At 34.9% G+C, this 21088-nt stretch overlaps 1 protein-coding gene across 2 annotated transcripts in view; it reads right to left on the bottom strand.

The window, feature by feature from the left end:
• LOC150094197 (transmembrane protein 135-like) overlaps positions 1–21088 on the bottom strand; it is a 198477-nt gene that overhangs the window by 61310 nt on the left and 116079 nt on the right. For both annotated transcript variants that reach the window (XR_016550264.1, XM_090412359.1), the window contains exon 9: positions 13671–13838. Coding sequence is in view for 1 of the 2 variants with exons in the window: in XM_090412359.1 (XP_090268485.1) it covers positions 13671–13838 (168 nt within the window). In the remaining variant the exon portion in view is untranslated. The remainder of the gene's footprint in view (positions 1–13670; positions 13839–21088) is intronic.

Here is a 21088-nt window from a genome sequence, read left to right as displayed (position 1 = left end):
AAACTTTTACACACACACACACACAGAGAGAAACAATTACATTACAATTCAAATAGTACGCCTAAGTATCACTAATTTTAGTCAACCATTTACCTTACTGGCCTGACCTCTGGTGGAAAATAAAAAAGAGTTATGTCAATGACTGGGACCCACTGAATGACCAGCAGAGTAACAGTTGACAACAAAATTAGTGATACTTGGGCATACCGTTTAAACTGTAATGTAAATTGTTTCTCTGTACATATGTGTATATATATGCATGCATGTGTACTGCAGATGATGATGATGATGATGACCTTAATTTAAATGTTGGAAAATTAAAGTTATTACTTGTAACACAGCAGTAGTCTCTAGGATAAATAATTTTCATAATCCTTGGAGATTTTACCCACAACTGTTGTAATAACTATGTAAAGCTAAAGATATTTTTTTATTAATTAGCTGACATTTTTAAAAGGACAGAGACACATCACGTATCAAACTATAAAAAAGTTTACCTTGGCTATAGCATTCCTTATTTATGCTCATACTCAGAAAGCAATACTCAGACAGCAAATTCAAGTTACTCATAAAAACTTAGCACTGCCCAAAATTAAGTTCTAGATTTAAAATCAGAACTCAACAATTACTAAAAATTTTATATTTGAGATGTCCTCAAGAGGATTATTGATAATTTGGCTAAATTCATTCCGGAAACAAAGCAAACCTTATAGCTAAAATTCTCAGGATGACACAATGACAACACTTAAAAATTGCTAACAGACAAATTTAAACAATCTGAATATCTTGTTATCACTGAGATATTCAAATATTTGTGGCTGGCTGCTCCTAGAGCAGCCAATTACAGAAAGTAATAATAAGAGCAACCAACCACTTACAAGAAACTGTCATATGAATAACCTTCAAGTCACACCCTGAATAATGGTCAAATAACTACTTAATAGAGGCTTAAACTTTAAAGTAGCAACAAGAGCAGTCAACAAACTAGATTTTATATATCATACTGAAAGAAGCATAGAGTTTCTCTAAAACAATATTGCTGATTAATATGATTAGAAACTTCTAACATTTTAAATAATGCTAGAACAGTAACCAGCAACCTCACCAAGGCAGAATTAGGAGTTGTGAAATCATTAAAGCCAATAAAGGTAATGAATCAGTCGCTGACAACAACCTATTAACTTGTCAAATATAACCAAACTAACAGGATTTAAAAAAACAACAACATAGAATTACTTCAGCTGGTCATTTCCATATATATATAATTTATAATTGAGAACATCACACTTGACAAAGATGATTTATTAGTCGGTTTTGACATATCCTACCTTTTTGCAAATATAACAATAAATGACATTTCTTTCATGGAACACATTTCTGTCTAATATGACTTTAAGCCCATGGTATTATATTCTGGTTATTTTGTACGGTAAAATACTTTTTACCTGCAAGAAGAAGGTACAGCCATGGACACACCACTATCTCCTTCTAAAGTAAACTTTTATAGAAGATTTTGAACAACTTGTTATAGATACCTTTACTTTACATCCAAAGTTTGGCTCAGATAAGTTGAGGTTATTTTCCTTAACTGGCCCCACTGCCACCAAACTTTACACCTTTGTCAGCTCTGAATAAACAACACAAAAGCATAAATTCAATACTGAAATTAAAAATTAAGACACTTCCATTTCTAGATACAACTGTCACATGGTTTTCCTTGGGCAGTCTACTCTTCATCTACACCTATATATACACTGGCCGATGTGTATACTGACTTAAAAACCACCCAATACAAAAACTATATTGGTGTCCAAAAGCTAAGGAAGAACTACATTTTCCTGTATATGAAAATATTTTCATCACTACAGCCAAATATGAACATAAAGTTATTGCAAGCATACTAATAAATTATATTACACAAAAAAAAAAATGTGTTATAAATTTTGTACAAATTACAAGTTACCTAAGGACATAGTTTAAGGAATTAATGTACATGTTTACAGAAAATTATGCAGAAAGACATTTCAGTATGGAATATGTCCACCCCACACTGCAATGCAGCGCTCACAATGTTGTACCATGCTTGGCACCAATTGATTCAGGAGTTCTAGAGTCAAACTGGCCCACTTCTCCTTCAGAGTAAGGACAGGCACTTGTTTGTTTTCTGGAGGTGAATTTTGAGCAGCAATGCATCTCCCTATTGTGTTCCAGACATATTCCATGGGAATGAGATCTGCTGAGGAGCGTGCTGGCCACTCGATTCTAGGGTTATATCCTCACGCTCCAGAAGTATTTCCGTTGTTCATGTATGATGTGATGTAGCATTGTCATCCATAACAATGAATTCTTCACCTACAGCACCATGGAACAACTGAACATGATACTGAAGAATTTTGTTGCAGTACTGTTCACCAGACATAGTCCCTTTTCCCACCACTTGTAGCTTGATGCATCCATTAAGCATAATGCCTCCCCACACCATGACCCCAGCAATGCCATATCTATCCTTTTCAAGAACATCTTGTGATAGTAAGCAGCACCACTTTCACACCAGATCAAGTATTGTCTAGAACTGGAGGAAAAGTAAAATGACTATCTGTAAAGAGTACATTAGCACATTGGTGTCTTGTCCAATTTTAACGGATGTAAAACCACTGAAAACATGCTCTGCGATGAGCTGTGGATAAAGGGATGCAGACTACAGGCCTTCAGGCATGTAGGCCTACTTTTGCAAACGTCTTGCATAGTTTGTCAAGATATCCACATACCTGTGCAAAAATTCAATGCTTGAATGGAGCTGACTTCTAAGCTGACCTGCTATGATGTGTCAATCAGTCCAGAGCAAATGTCCAGAACACATTCCATTGGTTTGAAATGGAATGCTGCCCAGTGCCTGTATAATACAATGATATGTGGGATTACAAACCCTCTGGCAATATCAGTAATTCTGTAGCCTTCAAGCTTTCCAATAATTCTTCCCTGTATGAAATCATCTAGATGATGTCTTTGAGACATTACAAGACATCCAAGTTTGTAATTTTATTCCTTCACAAAAGAGCTTTTTTCAAACACAATTCACTTAGTGTAGCCTTTTGCTTTTTTTTCTGTTGAGTGATACCACATGACCCCCTTTGTGCGTGATTCGAAAATTTGAATGTGTACCCACTTTCTAGTTGAAATCATTGAACCTAGTTATTCAATGAACCTAATGAACTAGTTGATATCTTCAGAAATAACCATCCTTAGGTTTTGGACCCAGTGTAGGTTTCATTAACAAATTCAAAAACAGAGCTATAAATATCTGCTCTGATAAGCAAGTGCTTAAACATGAATTATATATCAGCGATGCTTCAAGATTGCAGCAAGACTTCACAAGACTAAATAAATTAGATTACAATAAAATCTTAGACATTCCATATATTAAAGGATTATCAGAAAAAAATAAACAGAATATTACACAAATATAACCTTAAAGCCATCTTCAGAAACTCCTCTCCTGATCTGTCCTGGAGTGTACCATAGTCAATGGACCTGTAACTTGCCATATATATATATATATATATATATATATATAGGTGGATACACGATTTCTATTTTGAACAGGAACGCAAAACACATTAAATATTATAACTACTATGATAAATCTGCCCTTTCTGATCATGTCCAGAATACTCTACAGAAATGACTGGAAAAGAACCTGTTCCTTATATTATGCCTAAACTTGTTGTGAGTGGTCCCATAATTTTTGTTCTAATGATTAGGACTGTAGTACTATAGTCATAATGTTCAAATAAACCTCAAACCTATAACTTAAAATACTGATTAAGTAAACAATACCACTTTTACAGAGATTTTACAATACCACCATGCAGCATGGACTTACTCAGCAAACTGCAACATCACATATATGCAAGTTTATGTATTAGATCTATGTATTGTAAAGTATTTACAATATGTAAGTTGCAGTAAATACAGTACCGTATTTACTGTAACTGTCAAGTTCCCTTTTTCATTCAACCACCGAAAGGAAAAAACAAATGCAAAAAAAAAAAAAAAAAAAAAAAAATCACCCCATGGAAACTGAGAAAATCATATCCCAAACTCAGAGTATGTTAAAATAACAGAGATAACAGTTATAATAAACTCAGGTGGGTCACTTAATGATCAGAGCTAGATAACTTGGAGACTTCCAAATAGCCTTTTAATGCAGAGAACCAACCAGAGCTTCTGGTTGAAAGAACCTAATGTCCAATCCTCACTTTGTGGTGCACCCTATTAAAAGTATAAAAGTGGATACTGAAGAAATGGGGATGGGCTGGAAATTTGGGGTTTAGCTGATCAAATTATATTCTGTATTGGCTTAAACCTAAAGATAATGATGGCACAACAAGATGAAAATTCATGCCAGATGAGGCAGTGCCCAGTTAAACAAGGCTCCTTTTCATGATGAAAACAGGACGAACAGTGAAGTCAGCTACTGGAACAAACTTGACATCAGCAGAATTCCTAATAGCTACCATAAACATATCAACAGAAAAGAAGTGGAACTAGCTCAAGAATCAGGAAGTACTATGTTGATATTATTAGTATTACTGAAACAAAGAAGACAAAAAACAGGCAGGATTCTTCTAAATAACAACCACAAGGTGTTATATTACTAAAATAAATTCTCATAATATCCACCATTTTAACAAGATGTTATATTCAGGCAATGATGACCAGGAAAGGAAGAAGTAGTTATAGTCTTCAACATCAAATGAAGATAATTTTTTTTGAATTGCAGGCAATATCAAGTAGAGTTATGCGGACACATCAAAATGGGGAGTTGGACAAAGACTATGATCCAACAGATGGTTCTACTAAGGAAGAAGTGAAAGGGCTTTTCAAGTCATTAGAGATGGCAGCTGATTAAAAAAAAAAAAGCTAGTCCATGTAGGACTTCTAAACAGCACAGTGGGAAATGAATACTACACATATAGAAATTGTTGGGGGAAAAATATGGAGAAAAAAGCAAAGCTAATAATAATGGTTAAGTATCTACTTGATTTCTGTTCAGGACATAACAGTCATCACACAGAGAGAAGACATAAAGAATAAGAGAAGTGTCCCTGACTATGTTATTGTGAACAGTATGTTCATGCTGATTTAGGACACAGGAATATAGGGACACGGTCAACTGGGTGATGGCTGAGTGGGAGCCAGACACCTGGGCAATAAAATAATAGATCAAATATGCCATGCTATTCTATTGATCTATTACCCGGTAAATTTAAATAATTTTTTTTTCAGAAATGAGTTAAAAGAACGGTATAAACATAAAATTTGAAAAAACTTGCATTTAATTAAGTTTATTTTTATTGTGTGCAATTATGAAATTGTATAGAAGTTATATTGAATTTCCCATGCAAAAAATGAGTCAGCTAGTTAATAAATATTTTTGTTTATATCATAATGACAATATTAATTTTTGGTGGTGAAAGACATGCAATGTGGAGCCAAAGAATGAATGAATTATTTGTGGATAGCACATTTTTACTTTATCCCCCTCTTTTGCTCAAATTTTTGTTATTTTGGTTAGAAAGGATGGCGGTCCTGTTTCCCCCTGTTTTATATTGTTTACTACCTAATAAGATTCTTGAAACATACACAACATTATTTATATGATGCATGAAATGTGGCCATTACTAGATCCCCAAAATATAAATGTTGATTATTAAATTGCCATTCATTAAGCTTTACGTATAGTATTTCCGTAAGCTAACATAAATGGTTACTTTTTTCATCTCGTACAAAATCTTCATAAGCATTTAGCTTCATGCAAACTTTTAACCAGATACAATTCTGATGTGCAATTCCCTTTAAATTCAAAAAAATGATCACTTCACTTGCTTTCATTCCAGAACAAGATATAATTTATGTTATTTCTGAACTCGACAATCATTTATCATATGAATTTGAACCAATTTTAGAATGGTTTACGAACACATACACAGGTCGTCTAAGGAATAATAGAACCACGGCTTATTAATTTTGCGGAAGCCTGTCATCGAAAATTGCAATTGAGCTTTGGCAGCAGCACAATTCATCCAAATTGATGGATTTTTATAAATGGACTAGAAAAAAATTCAAAAAACATATGATGTTGATTATGAAAGAGCTGTAGCAGATTTTCAACATCAGCACAAACATAGACATTACGATGAAGCTGACCTTATGATGAAAAATATATTTTGAAAAAAGTTATAAATTGTGATAGGGAAAATATAACAGAATATTTACGTGGTATTGCATATAACTATAATCATCATCATAATCAAATTCCTGGTATATACCCTCAAAGGGTGTACAGGATATGACAGTACTACATGAAAAATTTACATCATTACTAACTTCCTATCTACAATTTTCCTCCAAATCAGTCTGTTACCTGTCAAGACTCCAATCAGTAAGTAGAGCACTCAGGGTTTAATCTTGGGGGGGGGGGGGAGCATAAGTTGAGTAGACAATTTGAGAATACACACTAAGCATCGCATACGATCTATGACTGAGCATCTGCAATGATCACTAATTCATAAGCAGTATAAAAATAGAAGACACGACACAACATAAATAAAATAAAAAAAATTTATTAATTAGGAAAAGAATTTTGGAAAAATTTTCTAGTTTTTTTCTTTTCTTTTCTTTTTTTTTTTTGGGGGGGGGGGGGGGGGGCAGGGGGCTTGGTTCCCCCCTCTGGGTGCACCACTGACTCCAATATTATCAGATCTTATATTTCTGTCTTCTAAGGCACTTTTTACCATATCAATTCCACCTATATCTCGATCTTCCTCTGGGTCTTTTTCCTGCCAACCTGTCATAGAACACTTGTTTTTCCTCTACCATTCTCTTTAAGTGACCACCTGAGATTAGCTCTGCTAACATATTCCTGGATGCTAAAATGTCAAATTCTTTCCTAATATCCTTGTTTTTAATATGATATTGCCATCTGTTCATGCCCCTAATCTTTCTCAGGATTCTCATATCTGTGGTCTAGTTTTTGGTCAAGTGTTTTATTTCTAATTCATCTCTCAGACCCATAAGTTAAAATTGAACACTGTCTTGTATACAGCTAATTTAGTGTTTTGGCTAATTTCTCTCTAATTCCATATAAATTTATTCAGTTGACTTCCTACCATACCAGCTTTGTTGATTCTGTTGTCTATTTCCATATTTAATTTACTATCTTCAATAAAAATCATGCCTAAGTAGCTGAAATGAAGTAGTTTTACTTGTTCTATAAGTTCTCCATTCAAAATGCAGTTGATATTTTCAATGTTTCTGCCTATTTTCATTGTCTTTGTCTTTTTAATGCTGACCTCCATACCATATCTATTACAACAGTTATTCAATTTAGTCAGGGAATCTTGCAAACTTGTAGCAGATTTACTTAGAAGTATAACATCATCCTCATAAAGCAAAAGAACTGAGATTAACATCACCAATTTTAATATTAGATTTAATACCACTTTCCTTCATAATGTGATCCATATAGATTATAACAGAGAGATAATGTACCTCCTCGTCTGACACCAGATTTAACATTAAACACGTTCCCGTACTTCCTTCAATTCTAACTGCTGACTTACAACTCAAATAACGACTAAGTATTGCTTGATCTAATGTCCCATTGAAGCCGTATAACTGTAGTGTTTTGAAAACTCAGATCCTTGTTATATTCCCATGATTTCTGAACTATCTGTCATAAAGTGAAAATTTGATCCTGACAGCCTCTATTTGGCCTGAATCCAGCTTGTTCTTCACCAAGCATCTCTTCCACAATCTTTCTCAGCTGTTTCTCAAGTATGTTTGCATATATCCTACCAAGAACACTCAGTAATGAAATACCTCTTATAATTCTCACATTCAGTTTTATTTTCATTTTTATATGTGGGTACTATGTGAGCTCTACCCCCAGTCATCTAGAATTCATCCCTCTGTCCAGGCCTTCTGAACTATGCAGCCCCCTGTAAGACTTTTATACCTCAATTCTTGAGCATTTTTGGCTGAATATCTACTCCAGCTGCCTTTCCACATTTCAGGCTTTTGATGGCTTTTTCCTAATCCAAATATGGATATGTATTCCTGACTGCATTGTCAGTGTTTTTTACCACTGTGCTGTCATGTAACATGCATAAATATGTTTGTTCATTACAAAATAATATTAATAGATGAATTAAAAAGCTGTACTTTTTCTTTATTATAATATTATGTGATTATACCTTTTCATTTCTAAATCATTTTCGGGTCACTCTTTTTAACCATCGCTTCGAAAATGAATTCTTCAAAAGTAAGTTTTTCAAATGATCAATTCTTCAAAAAAATTATTTTTTTAAAAATTTATCTAAAATTAGAATATCAGAGGCAAATTCACAGAGGTAAGCTTAGGTCATTAGGTCTGGATTATTTTTAGTCTTTTTTTCAATTATGTGGAAATAACACATAACTCATACCTCATAAGTCTTAACCATATTTAAAAAAAATAAATAAAAATCTGCCAAATCGTATGTAATCAAATTTGTAAGTTTCTGTCATCCACCTGACTATCGACCAGTTGACCATCGCCCATTGTGAATCGCTCAACCCAGTTGTTGTGTACCTGGAACATACAAGGGATACGAAATGAAGGCAATCACCATTTATTGTGTACTAAAAAATTGAATATCATACTGAAAAGAAAAATATGTAAGAAAAATTTTAAAAGAATCAAAGCTGAGCAGATTTTAGAGATGAGCTATAGACTTATAATATTTTCTTCAGTGGAAGATACTGAAGAAAATATTGAAGTTGTCTGCAAGGGAAAAAAAAAAAAACAGAACTCCCAAGTCACAGAAAAGAAGAAACTATCAAAACGCTCCTAGCAAAGTATGTCAATATGTACTCCGAGAGAATGCTGGGAAAAATGTAAATAAAGCAAAGAAATGTGTAAGAATATAGAAGATAAATATTAGGAAGTTGGTGAAATGTTCCAGAGGCAATATATTGAAAAGGCTTGGAAATGGAGGGAAGAGTACTGTAAAAGGAATTAAAGATGATAAAGATGACATGAAAACTGAAGATAAACATATCTTAGATGTTTGGAGTAATTATTTTGGGACTTAAATGAAACAAGAAGTGACAAAATGATAGGAAATATTCAAGGAATAAAGTTATCATAGTATCCATTTCTTAAAAGGGAAATAAAAGTGAGGATTATAGCACAATTTCCCTACCAAAGGAAGATGCAAGTTTGGAGGATGCAAGGGAAGATGCATCTTCCAAAGCATGTATACTTGAGAAGAGGCTAAAAAAATGGTTCGAAGAGAAACTTGAACAAACTGGGTTCAGGCTAAAAACAGGAGTTGTCAGGAAGAGAATGTATTTAAGACAGGTAGTTGAGAAATCATGAGAATATATGAGGATCTGTATTTAAGCTTTTTGTAGATCTGGAAAAGGACATGGTGTGAAGGATAAAGCTGTTCAAAGTTGCTGAATTACAACTTAAATGGGACATTGTACTGAGCAATACAGAGTCTATATTTAAGTTTTAAGTGAGCAGTTAGAATTGAAGGAGGTACCAGATGATGGTGTTAAATCAAGCATGAGACAGAAGAGTGTATCATCATCTCTATTGTTATTTATCATCTATATGAATCACATTATGAAGGAAAATGACATTAAAGCTGGTACCAAAATTGTAAATGTTGATCTCAGCTCTATATTTTATGCAAATGTTATATTTCTAAATAATTCTAGTACATGTTTGTAGGATTCCTTAAATAAATTTAATAACTGCTGTAACAAATATGGCATGAAAATCAGCAACAAAAAGACTAAACTATGAAAACAGAAAACTTCAACTGCATTCTGAATGGAATTTCAGGTGAAACATTTCAGCTATTTACTTGCAGTTTTTAGTAAAGATGGCAAATTAAATATGGAAATAGACAACAGAATTAGCAAAACTAATATGTTTGAGAGTCAAATGAATAAAATCTATATGGTATAAGAATGAAATTACTCAGAACACTGAATAGGTATACAGGAGAATGTTCAATCCAGTTTTAACTTATGGACTGAAGAGCTTTACAAGAAAACAGTTAATTGAAGACTGGACAGCATATATGAGAGTTCTGAGAAAAATTAGGGGAATGCACATATGGCATCAATGACAGAATCATATTAAAAATGAAGATATTAGAAAAGAATCTGATATTGTTAAGTATATATATGGGAAGAGCTAATTTCAGGTGATGTAGAAAACCAAACTATAAGAGCTGACGGGACAATATCAAAGTCCTGGCAGATAAGACTAATTATTATTATTATTATTATTATTATTATTCAGGCCTCCATGGAGTCAAAAGACTCATCATGGGAGGTCCTTTCTAACAAACACAAGTCTATCAAGACTTATTGTGGGAGGTCATTCCTAGGAAACACAAAGTCTATCATACCACTCCTTAAAAGCATTGACCTTTCGATCTCACCACTCCATCAGACAATGCATTCCATGGTTCAACCAACCTCCATGCAAAGAAACCACTCCTCACCCTCTTTCTCACATAACCTTTCATAACTTCCAGGGATGGCCCCTTGTCATGACCCCTTCCTGCTGTTCAACCAAGCGAAGGAACTCCCCAGTGTCAACCCTGTAACTACCTCTCAGCAGTTTAAAAGTCTCTATCATATCGCCTCTCCTTCTTCTATCCATCAAACTCTGCAGTCCACATTCTCTCAGCCGATCATCATAACTAACATTATACAGTCCTGACACCATCTTTGTTATCTGCCTTTGTACCCTTTCCACAGTTAATTTATCCCCTTCAAATCCTGGGGACCAGATCTGAGAACAATAGTCTAAGTGTGGTCTGATCAGAGTCTTATACAATGGAATGATAACCATTTTATCTCTCCAGGTCAGTGTCCTTCTCATTATTGCAGCAATCCTCTGTGTTACCTTCACTACCTTTCCAATATGTCCTCTAAATTTCATTTTCTATCAATCATCAACCTCAGATCTCTTGTCTCCTCTACTTCCTCCAGTTTAACTCCTCCCATACAGTATGCAGCGTCCCATCGATGTGCCCCAAACCTCAATACCTTACATTTTGCTGCATTAAAGTGACACCCGCCATTCATTTGCCCATCTGTCTAGCTTATTCAAATCCTCTTGCAGGGCTACCACATCTGCACTATTACTAATAACCCTTCCCAGCTTCGCATCATCCGCAAACAACTGAATATCCCCTTGCAATCCACGGACAATGTCATTGATATAAAGGTTAAACAATATAGGTCCCAGCACTTAGCCCTGTGGAACACCACTTGTAACCGTCTGCCACTTTGATGCTGCTCCACCATACACAACTCTCTGATACCTATTGGACAGCCAATCCTGAATCCAGTTGACCTATCTGACATCCAGACTCATGTGCTGCAACTTGAATATCAGCTTATCATGTGGCACCCTGTCAAATGCCTTTGCTAAGTCTAGGAAAATGGTAGTATATGCCTTTCCCTCATCTAATGCTCTTGTAACTTTATTATAAAAGGCTAGCATATTGCTAAAACAAGAGCGCCCCTTCGCAAATCCATGTTGACTCTCACAGATAACATTATCCTCATCTGCCCAATGCCTCACTACTTTCTCCAAGATCTTACTAACTACTGATGACACACAAACTGGCCTATAATTAGACACTTCCAATCTGCTACCGCCCTTATGCAATGGCACTATCTTACCTTCCTTCCATTCCATGGGCACCTTTCTCGCATCCAGACTTTCATTGAAAAGACAGGTCAAAGGCACTGTCAGTTCCTTAGCATATTCTCTCAAAACTCATGGTGAAATACCATCCAATCCCATAGCTTTACTAACATCCAGAGTACTCAGTATGTGGAACACACTTTCCTCCTGCACCTCTAAACCTTGAATCTGCCCTATCCCTCTAGTATTAAAATTGATTCCTCCAGGATGAAATACTCCAATAAAGTGTTCATTGAACAATTCCACTATGTCCTCAGCATCAGTCACTTTTTTAATCCCACAATGTCATTCTTCAACAGTCATTTCTCCTCCTACTGGCCACATAGCTAAAAAATTCCACAGGATTTTCCTTGGATCTAAGGGCCAATCTTTTCTCATATTCCAGTTTTGTCTTCCTTACCATACTAGTCACTCTCCTGGCCTGTCTCTTATATTCTTCATGCATCTTCTCTTCACCTGTCTCCTTATATCTCTTCCATAGCCTCTTTTTCGCATGCAGTTCCCGTTTAATATTATTTGTCATCCACTTTACTCCAAATTGTGTCTTCTTCTTCACTCGTGGAATACAGCTTGCCATTGCTGCTAACAAATATTCCTTCACAATTTCCCAAGCACTAATGATATCCCGGCCTTCCAATTCCTCCCTCCACGAAACTTCACCAAGTTGACGTCTAAGACTATTATAATCACCTGCTTTATAATTCCACATACGTTCCCGTCTCTTTGATACGCCTGCATGTCTATTCATTTTCCAAGTCAAAACGATATGGTCACTCTCTCCAACTGGTGGGAGAGATGTCATCTCAGTTATTATCAACTCTTCTGATGCTATAACCAAATCCAAAACTCTTGTTCCCTCTGTTACATGTTGCCTAAGACATTTGTCTCTCAAGAATTCTAGAAATTCCATTCCCTTATTGCTACACGCATCTTCCTCTCCCTAAATTTAGAGGAAAATTGTTGATAGAAAGTTAGTAAAAATGTTAACTTTTCATGTAGTATTGTAATAGCACCCTGTACATCCCATGAGAGTGCATGTCAGGAATTGATGATGATAAATTTGGTTCTCAGGGTACACCGCCACATAAACAGATATCAACCAATACCAATAAATATTTTGATATTTTAAAAAATGTAAAATATTTGCTGAAGTTTTGACTAATTAAAAGTACTGTACCTGAAACTCCTTTCTTTATGAATTTTCTGACAATGGGGTAAGGGAAGACATTCTCAAATGGTTTAATGACCATATCCATCATTAAAGAAATGGCTAACCAAGAACAATTCCAGTTTTTAGTTCAGGTTTATTGTTTTTTAATCATTTTTTTGATTTTTGAATTTTGTTATTTCGACCACTGATTTCTAATCCACACATATTCTATATTTTCTTTTTGATTTTATTACATAGATTACAATAATAATTCACAATGTGATTTAATACATAACAAACATTTCCTCTCATGTTGGAAAACAAACTATTATTAGAACAGATATAAGGAAGTGAGTCAAGAAATACAAGAATCAGGTAGGTAATTAATTTTTTATTCACAAAAATAATTTGTGCTCTTCAATTATATCTTGTAAGTTTCAACTGCTGAATTAAAATAAACTTTGCCACTCTAAATTACTGCAAAATTATTCATGCACTACTATATTATCAAAAAACTGTTCAAAGAGCCAAATTATGGTAGGAATATCAACAATTAAATATAACATCCTAGGCATATGATAAGAAAAGAAAAGGAATTAAAAAGCAGTTAATGTTATAAAGCAAACTTACAAAAAAAAATTAATATAATTTTTGATGAGCTAACAAAAAAATAATTACACACCATTTAATAAAATCAGAATATAATAACTTTTTAAAAGAATTTAAAATGGTTACCCGAAAGACACCAGCAAAACCACCCATGAAGAATCCAAGTTGAAACCCTCGTTTTGAGGTTACTATCTTGAAAAAGAAACTTGGGTTGGAAAACAATTTCTTCTGGAATGAAAAAAGGCGAAGTAGAAACTGGGCAATCCAACCCATTAAAAATGGACGGAGAAATCCCTGGAAAAAAATAAAATAAAATAAATAAATATATATAGACACACACACTATATGAAATATATAATACAACATTCAAAATCTCCCCTCCCCATCTCATTTTTCATCTGATCTAATAGGTTAGATCAATTCCAAGACATGGTATTGATCTAACACTATATTATATATATATCCCCACATTTGTCAAGATTAAAAACATAATGAACATTGCTTTTTTTTGAAGTATTATAAAAGAATTATGAGTAATATTATACAAGAGTATCTAGTTCTTATTTCACCCTACAGCACAAGAAAACTAAAACTATGATAATCAAAAATGATGCCCAATTTTCATGATCAGCAATAGCACTTCTGTAAGTTTGGATAAAAAATATGTTCAATAATTGAGAGATATCCTGGTTGACAATGACGGAACCTCAAAAAGATGTTATTTTCCTCTCCTATACTTGCTGTCAAGTGACAGCATATCTGCTCTTTAAGAGGCTATAGGTTTGGATTTTCAGTTTGGGTATGGATATCTGTTGATGTTCATAGGTGGCAGATGAATTTCATTGACTGGTATGAGATCCTGTTTATTGGAGTCTTGAAGTGGCTATCTAACCTTTAGTCAAATGTAACTTTATAGGTTTACAACTTTTCCTATGATTGCAGTTTTTAACATCCATTAATGCATCATCATTTATTTATTACACTTTAAAGGATAGCATGTAGATCAATGTTGAAAGCAGTGGGAGAAAATGATCATGAAGCTTGGGATGTCTGAGCACTGAATGGTTAATCAAATGAGCAGAATAAATGGAGAGTATTATTATCAACAAAGCTGTGAATGGTATTAGTATCAATCAAGAACAGGCCATTTATGTACAGGAGAAAGAGGATAGGTAAAAGAACAAAGCCCTTAAGCACCACTGCATTGGTAGCGAAGCTCAAATGGCGAGAACCACTCACCCTTATGCAAGCTAAGGACCAGAGAGAAAGCTGGCTGGCTATCTGATTACAGACGATGGCAGGTAAACCAACACATGGCAATTTGTTTGGCAGGTCTTGAAGCCAGAGTTGATAAAAAGCTCTGGAAATGTCAAGAACAACATGTTTCTCTGAATCTTTCTGTGGCATCCATGGTAGGTTATGTAGACTAAGAGGTTAGCTGTGGACATTGAAACAATTGAATCAAAAACACACATACACTATGCCTTGATCTTCAGCCAAAAGACCAAGAAATGATACCCAAAAGTAGTACAATACTAGAGCAACTGTGATAAAGGTAGAGCAAGCTCCAAACCACCATGTCACCTTTAAAGGAAAAAAAAAAAAAATCCTTAAAAATCTTTGCCTCTTCTCCCCAATCCCCCCCCACCCACAAAGTTTTGCTATAATGTTAAACATAGTATCTAAATAAATACATTGTCCTGACAACGTGTTTCAAAATTTCAGTTGCAGAAAACATGTGATCATATCTGATCATATATAGAGAGCTCAACAAATTTTGTAGAACACCATTCAAGCAAAAAATTTACTTGGCCAAGATCCTCCATTTTAATGATATGTCCCAGTATCATAAAAAAAATAAAAAATAATAAAAAAAGGAGTTGCACAAAATGATTAATAGTGTTATACCATGGTTGGAGAAGTTTTTTTTTTTTTTTTTTAAACTAAAAAATATTTTGTCCAGTCTGCAGCTAGCCCTGTATGTAACTTGAAAAATCAGAATTCAAGACTTTCTATCATTCACCAATACTAATTTTACAAATAAAATTTAATCAAAAACATTCAAACTAGAATGCTAAATATGTTTAATACTTTGTAAAAATTCCCCTGGTTCACACAGAAAGGACATAATATAACATAAAGCAATTTCCTGCTTGAAGTAAAACAGGATGTGATACCACCTGGTGTGAACGTGTTAAAGCTGCTAAATTTGAGATATGCTGTGATATTTTCTATTCTATTTCATTAAAAAAAAATACTGGTCACGACTTGCAAACATCACTTCATGACTGACTAATGGATCATGACTTGCAGTTTGAAAAACCCTACTCTAGGCAGTGGGGAAGTTGACTATTGATCACTATTTTCATTCTTTTGGAGAGGATTGAGGTGACAGTAATTGGCTGATAGTTCAATGGTACACTTCTATTTCCCTTTTTTGGAATAGGCTGGATACATGATTACTTCCATGCATTGGGATAAGTATAGCTAAGTATAAAAGACTGTAGAAATGATACAGGACAGGTGTCAGCTCTGAAGTGTGAGTATGATTGGAGAGATGCCATCAGGACCAGAAGACTTGTAGTGTCCAAGTTATTTAGTATTCTTATGATGTCTTTTGGCAGAAAAAGCACAGGAGACATATTTTGTACAGATTCTGGTATGGGTGATTAGTCTTGGCCATATATGCAGGAGTCGGAGAGAAGAATGATGTCATCTAGATGAGAGCAAAGTCTACAGGTGAGCAGAAGTTTATAGTACAGAAGAGTACAAATGTCCATTCTGGGATAGGAGGCAAGTTTTCTGCCTGTTGGCCTTATAGTGTCTTTTGGCATAGGCTAAGTGTGAAGCTGGTTCATGTTGCAAGTCAACTGCAGTAAGATGAGTTTTGTAATTCAACTGCTTTGGTATATACTTTCTGCTGAACCAAGGCAAGGAAAGTGGACAATGCCAGTGAGGATAATTTCTGCAACTCAGTCAAAGCAGGCGTATTGATCAGAGGAGCAGAAGCAGCAGTCAAACCATGGAAAATAAGAGCAGAAATTCTGGAGGTTATCCCACTTGAGACCTTTGTAGCACCAAAGGACATGAGGTTGGAAGACGAGCATTCTGCAAGAGAGGAGAAGATCTGAACAAGATTGTGATCTGAGTTGTCAAGAGGAGAGGCAACTTCTACAGTGTATTTGGAAGAATTGGCTAAAAAGAGATCAAGAGTATTGGAAGAGTAAGGAGGGCTATCAGGAATTTGGGTGGGTAGATGTATGATTTGTGTTTGGTCATTGCTTATAGCAAGGCTTCTGTATCTCGTCAAGCTTGTTCAGTGGTGTTGGAAAATTGGAGCTAGTTAGAATTGTTAGATGTTAAGGTAGCTTCGTGGAGGGGAATGTGAAGATGCTAAAGTGGTTCTTGGAATTTGGAGACTGGCAAAATGCAGCAGATGAATGTTATTAAATGAGGCAAGGAAATCAGGTGATTTCCTTGCCTCATTTAGTGAATGACTAAAAGCAGGTGATTTTAGTCATTCTCTGGGCAAGCAATGTCAGATTTCACAAAACGCACAAGTGCACCCTTGTGATAAGCGGAATATTGAAGTGTGTAATTTGAGCACTGAAGTTGGACAAACTGGATGTAGCAGCAGTTTGAGTTTCTGTCAACATGCACCATGACCTAGTCTGTTACTAAGTGAATCAGAGAAACACTTATGTTGGCATTTATGCCAAAGATGCTAGTAAAGTGGATGTGAAAGTGAGTTTTTATTGTGGAGATTCTGGCATGATTGTATGTTTGTGCTTGGTTTGTCTCTTTTTTGTTGGGATTATTTTTGAGGGAGATTTGTTTTTACTGCGGTGTCATTGTCAATGTTTATATGATTCATTGAATATTAACTTATGGTCACATGGAAGGACAGAGTGGGGACATGCTGTGAGAGGAGACAGACTCTTGGACTTGACACGAAGAGAACCACTTTTGCAGAATATGTAGCAGCAGGATAATGCCAATTGACTGGGAAGACTACTGACAAGGATGGGTGTGAACCTGTTTATTGGTATTATGATGGAGATGCTTTTCCTAGTTCATTTTAGCATTCTTTGTCATAGCAACTGCAAAAATGAATGACAAAAATTATACTTGGACAATTTGTGTTGACTTTGCTTCATGGACTAGTTGAGTATCAATCGGATATTGTGAGTAATGGGGTGAAGAGTAGATTTTTTGCAAGGAGAGTGGTGGGTGATTGGAATGCATGGCCTGAGAGTGTAGTGAGTGCAGAGACAGTGAATGCATTTAAGTTGAGGTACGATGAGCTGTGCATGTGAAAGTGGGCCCTCTCATGATGAGTCTCTTGACTCCATGGAGGTCTGTTGATAATAATAAATGTGATAATGATCATGTGAAAACATTCTGCAAAGACATCACAGAACACGTATCTGAAATCCCTGGAGTACATTTCTGGGACAATTAGAACACTGATGGGAAATCAACAAACTCAATTTCACACCAGAAATCGATTACCATTTTGGTGGCGGAATGAGTCAAAATGCCAGCCTGGTTGGCCGAGTGGTTAGAGTGTCTGCTCTCCAGCCAAAAGGCTGTGGGTTCAAATTCCACTACGGACATGGATGTTTGTGATTGTCTGTGGAAATACTAGTGGTAGTGATTGGCAGTAGATGGCATTGGTGTAGTTGCAGTTATTTGGTGGATTGAGTGGTGGAGATGGAGTTGTAGAGCAGGTGACCTCCCTCGATGAGTCTTTGGACTCCCTGGAGGTATCAAGTAATAGTAATAATAATAATACCTGTCTTGTGCTTAACCTTTAGCAGATAGCCTATGCAGTAGAGCAACAACATCTACATATATTTTGAAAATTAGCAGTTTTCAGTCTTTTTAAACTATTTTTTGTTCTACTTAAATACTTAAAGCACTCGAAACCCTATACACATGGGAAGTTGCAAGTCATACACTAAATCTCAACCTTAAAACTATAAGGGGGTACCCAAAAATAACTAGAATCTGAACTTGGCACGTGCACATTTTCAGGTTATGGATGATGCCGCTTGAATCTTGAATGTGCAGTTTTTTGCAGCAGTCTGGCAAGTGGCATCATCCTGTGTGAACTGGCTACTTTTTTGTTAGATGTTACAAGCAAGTTTGGCGATTTTTGTGATGGCTGACTAGTGAACCAACATTTTTATCTCAACATTTTGAGAAGACTGCATAATAGTGTGCAATGAAAATAGCCAGAAATGTGGAGTAGCAGAGACTGGTTACTGCACCATGACAATGCCCCAGCCCACGTGGCCTCATCTGTCCAACAGGGCCGTTGTTCCCCATCCTCCCTACTTGCCCGATCACTCTTCATGTGACTTTTTTTTTATTCCCATGGATAAAGAAAACCATAAAAGGGCAGTGATTCATTGATGTGGATGAAGTGAAAGAAAAGTTGTTGGAGGAGGCCATAAAAAGTATTCCAGTTGAACAATTCCAGAACAGTTTCCAGAAGTGAAAAAAAAAAACGTTGGGACAAGTGCATTGATTCACATGGAAAGTACTTTTAAGGAGGTAAGAATATGATTTTATAAATTTTAATAAATTTAAAAAAAATAAATAATTCTAGTTATTTTTGGGTACACCCTTGTGTGTCAGTTTCTTTCAAATTTCCTGTGTTTTTGTAATTTTCATAAAAGAAGGAAAGTTGTAAGGAAAAACTTAAAACAAAAAAGTGGATGAAACTTGCCTTATTATTTACAGTATGAATCACAATGAAACATGTTGTTTCATTGTGATTCATGTTTCCATACTCTTCAAGAACAAAATATTTTAATATGAAAAACTTACGTTAACAGATTGCTCCAAAATAAACTGCCACAGATAAGAGTGTCATTAAATTGATGACACACACACACCATGCTCAGATTTCAAACATGTGGCTCACTATCGAGCTGCACAATGTAATATCATAACCTAGTTCCCAGCTTCTCAGGTCTTATGTATGCTGATCACAGTCAGTTTAAAATAAAGCCTTAATTTTTGATGCACTGTGTTGGACATGTCATTTCAACAGCTTCTTTGAATTTGCAAACATAGCTGTTGAATACAACATATGGCATTCATATGAGTTGCAAATGTATCTGATACTTTTCACCTGTAGTATGAAAAGCTAGGCCAGATCTATGCTCTTTCATATGAGTCTCTCCTGAACAACCCATCTGTCTAATGTAACAGATACTGCACACACAAAATACTTTACATACATCTGGTCTCTTAAGGGGTGAATGAGATGACTTTTTTCATTGGCATGAAGGCAACTTTTTAAGTTGTACCACATTAAAATATCAGCAATTTTATCTGTGATGTTTTCTATGTACATGTTTGTATCCATGTTTCCAAACATAGTTCACATGTTTGGAAACATGTGCCAAAACATTTGGTGGATTTTGTAAAATGTTACTGATAATTTAAGATTATAACTATTCTTTAGGAATACTTCCCTGAGGAGATCTATTTCCTGTTCCCTTTTGCTGTTATCTGATATGATGTATACTTAATTGTTTCTGCTTTAGCCATACTCATCCTAGGTATCAATTACATATCAATTTGTTCATTGTTCCCTGATGGCAATTTGATTACCAAAATATTGTAAGTATTGATTAAATTTTCTTTTCTAATTAATATATAGTATATGTTGTTAATTTCCTTCAGTAATACCATTATATGGATAACCAACATATATATACACATTATATGGATAATTAATATCTAGTACACTCAATTAATTGCCTTCATCAATAGTGTTATGGATAATCAACATATAAGCTTTACTACCAAAGTGATGTAAAAATAATGGAAAAGTTGGTCGAAGACAGAAGTGGATGGGTAAGAATATAATACTGGTAACGCATAGCTGTGTTGAGTGCTTTCTTCTCTAAACGTTCCAAGCAGACGTTAGCTAAAGGAGGAGGGAGGCCCGCTGCAGTTCCATCTATTTCTTTCTAAACTTTTTCGTGTAAAGTAACCTGCATGTATTGTAAATTTTAATAATTAAAATATGTCTGGTGATAAAGTTTATTTTTATTATATAAGGGTCTCTGTTGTACAGTATTGAAAAGAGGTGATATCCAAGCTAATCATAATGTCAGAATTTCTAAAGGTAGAATTTTTATTATGGATTTGAAATTGATAGAATTTTATTATTATTATTATTATTATTATTATTATTAATATTTTTTTTTTTAATCAAGCAGAGAGAGTTACCTATGAGGGCAGTAAGTAAGTTTGCTGTTTGACAAGTTTATAGGTGGGACTGTATACTACCAACTAAAGGACATGGCAGGGATATTAGACTGAATTATAGGTATCCCAAAAATTCAGAGGCTTAACATGAAAGGGTTTTAGCTTGTCAATGATCTCTTTGAACTAAAGTAATTTTTCTTAAATAATTTAAGACCGTTTTTTTCTTTTAAGCTATACTTAGGAGTGATCTAGAAAAATTGTCATTTAGAAGATTCAGCTTTTTTTTTGTTCTTGTATTCTGCATGATAGTAGCA

The sequence above is a fragment of the Typopeltis vanoorti genome, chromosome 22, assembly GCF_054136105.1.
Source record: "Typopeltis vanoorti isolate ZY-2024b chromosome 22, IOZ_Tvanoo_1.0, whole genome shotgun sequence".
Taxonomy (NCBI): domain Eukaryota; kingdom Metazoa; phylum Arthropoda; class Arachnida; order Uropygi; family Thelyphonidae; genus Typopeltis; species Typopeltis vanoorti.
This window is presented reverse-complemented; position numbering and strand designations above follow the sequence as displayed.